The 2,761-nt window shown below is 40.6% G+C and overlaps 1 protein-coding gene across 1 annotated transcript; it reads left to right on the forward strand.

Annotated features, from left to right (window-relative positions):
* The first annotated feature begins 1,969 nt into the window (after positions 1-1,969).
* Positions 1,970-2,761, forward strand: LOC101296636. Its single transcript, XM_004292499.1, has one exon. The coding sequence runs from the start codon at positions 1,970-1,972 to the stop codon at positions 2,759-2,761; it is 792 nt and encodes a 263-aa protein (XP_004292547.1).

The raw sequence follows: 2,761 nt of genomic DNA on the forward strand, positions 1-2,761 counted from the left end.
CTAGATGAGCTGCTGCTGTCCAGATCCGCAAATATAAAGCACTTTAGCCGACGACATATTAATTTCGTCGGCTAAACTTTTAAATATTTCGTCGGCTATAGTTTGTGAACTTTAGCCGACGAAAATTTTTTTTCGTCGGCTAAAGTTTACCATAGCCGACGAAAATTTAACTTAGCCGACGAAAAAATGCTTCGTCGGCCTGGTTTTTTTTTTTCGTCGGCTAAAGCCTTTCTTCTGGTAGTGAAGAGTTCCAGAAGAATAAGGGGGACAAGGCTCCCCATATTGAAAATAAAGGGGAAAACTCCTTTCAGCCTATATGAACAGACAAAAACTTCTAACTTCCAAATCAGGTAAGTCCAATCCCACTTTCTTTCCTTTTGCCAAGTCAACACTTTACTGACTTAAGCTTCAGAGTGGTCGAACCCGGCACACCCGAGGTCGCCCTTTGACGTTTTGTCTCTTTTGACAAGTTGAGAGGAAAGGACGGGACGAAACTTATTTTCTAGAGACGCGCGACCCGATCTCAATACTATGAGCTAACCTGGAAACAGTAGTCATACTTGGGGGGTTTATCTCAGCCCTAGCTTAGAAGTCTAGCAATCCATTTGAGAAGATTAAAAGAAATCATCAAACATACAATGGAAGAATTATGGAACTCGGGTCCAGCAATGATAAGGGCTCACTTCTGCGAAATATTGCTACCTTCTGTGTGTTCTGCGTGCTTAAGAATTTTGCCTTTTAGGATCCTGCCTTTTATTCCTCTTTGCATTCCTATTTGCTTGGACCTCGACGGGTGTCATCAGAGTTGGTCGAAAGTAGACTTAGAATCCCTCGAATAAAAACCATGCCCTAGATTCATCAAAGTCTAATACGGGTGTATCCTAGCCTTTTAGAGATTAGCAGATTCCTTCTCCAAGTTAGTTAAGGAAATAGCTTTTCTAGCTTGTTAGAGGAATAGTTTTCCAACTTAGTTTGGGATTAGTTGTCTAACTTAGTTAGGGAGTACTCTCCAAGTTGGATAAGGATTTATAGAGATTTAGACTCTATAAATAGAGGTGTCTAGCTTAGTTCTAGAGACAAGAGTGAAACAGAGACAACATCTGTTTAAACCAAAGAGAGCGAGAGAGCGCTAGAGTGTTATTGTGAGAGAAGGCATTAGACAATAAACATTGTACCTTTTTGCACAATAATAAGAGAGGAATACATTTTCTTCAAACTACATTACCTGTGTGTTTTAGTGCTATTAATAATTCCGCTATTAGTAGTATCATCTGGGTACGTAATTCGTATCAAAGTCCTTGTAAGAGCAAGTCTACCCCAAGGGGAAAAGCCTGAGCCAAGCCTTCCTTCACATCAAAGGAAGACTCAGCAAACCCAATGGCTTGCAATTATAGTGGAAGATGAGTTCAATTCAAACCCAACGGTCCTTTAATCTAGACCGTTGGTTGTAATTATAGATGGAAATCAATGGCTTGCAATTATACACTTATCATTTAAAATAAAAACAATTATAAACTTATATTACCGTTTGGGTTTCCAACGGTTTGAAACCTTCTTTTTTATAAAAAAAATCCCAACAGTTACTAGACTACCCACTTAAAAAAGTAATAAAAATCCCTATAAATATCACCATTTAATTTACATCTCACACAACAAAAAATTCCTAGTTCCATAGAAAACATTTTTCATATCTTTATCATCTCACAATTCCTCTCTTTCTTTCACCGCAATGGATAATTTGTGGGAAATGATCCGCAAGTCGCAAGAAGAAGATGATGAATATGATTTGGCGACAATCGCCGCGGTTATCATAGCAGTGGCTCATCATGAAGCTCAAAACCAACCTTTGCGCTGCGGTTCTCGTCCAAACCAACCTCGAGAAAGGGAGGATAGAGGCAAAGGTATGCTTCAAGACTACTTTGTTAAACGTCCTATTTTTAGTGATGAGGAATTCTGAGTTCGATATAGGATGAGTCACAAGGTGTTCAACCGCATACGTGATGACCTTTGCAACTACGATCGATATTTTATCCAAAAGTCAGATGTTATGAAGAAAGTCGGTCTACTTCTTGAGCAGAAGATGGCGTCTTCTTTGCGGATGCTTGCGTACGGTGCTACGGCAGATCAATGTGCTGAGTATTGTCGGATGGCAAAGTCCACATCTATCGAGTGCCTCCAACGATTTACAAGAGGAATCATTGCTCTTTACTCAGAAGAGTACCTTCGAGCTCTTACTCTAGTCGATCTTAAAAGACTTCTTGCTAAAGGTGAAAAGCGAGGTTTGCCAAGGATGATTGGGAGCATCGACTGCATGCACTGGCAATGGAAGAATTGTCCAACTGCTTGGGCGGGTGAATATAGTGGGAGAAAGAAAATCCTTACTATAATTATTGAAGCGATCGCATCTTACGACACTTGGATATGGCATGCCTTTTTTGGAATGCCTGGGGCATGCAACGACCTTAACGTCTTAGCAAAGTCACCGTTGTTTGACGAGCTTACTGCTGGTCGAGCACCAAAGATCCAATTCCAAGTGAACAACAAAGTTCACAAATTGGGTTACTATCTCGTCGATAGAATATATCCTAGATGGGCGACTTTCGTGAAGACCATTCCAAACCCCACACGACCTAAGGAAATTACATTTGCCAAGGCTCAAGAGGGGTACCAGAAAGATGTGGAGAGGTGTTTTGATATTTTACAAGCAAGCTTCGGTATTGTTAGAGGAGCTACTCATGGGTGGGATAAAGAGGATCTCTGA

The sequence above is a fragment of the Fragaria vesca genome, linkage group LG2 (genome assembly GCF_000184155.1).
Source record: "Fragaria vesca subsp. vesca linkage group LG2, FraVesHawaii_1.0, whole genome shotgun sequence".
In the NCBI taxonomy this organism is placed as follows: Eukaryota; Viridiplantae; Streptophyta; class Magnoliopsida; order Rosales; family Rosaceae; genus Fragaria; species Fragaria vesca.

Bases quoted from the DNA above. Each gene is read 5' to 3' on its own strand.
- LOC101296636 (XM_004292499.1), top strand. From the start codon at position 1,970: ATGAGTCACAAGGTGTTCAACCGCATACGTGATGACCTTTGCAACTAC.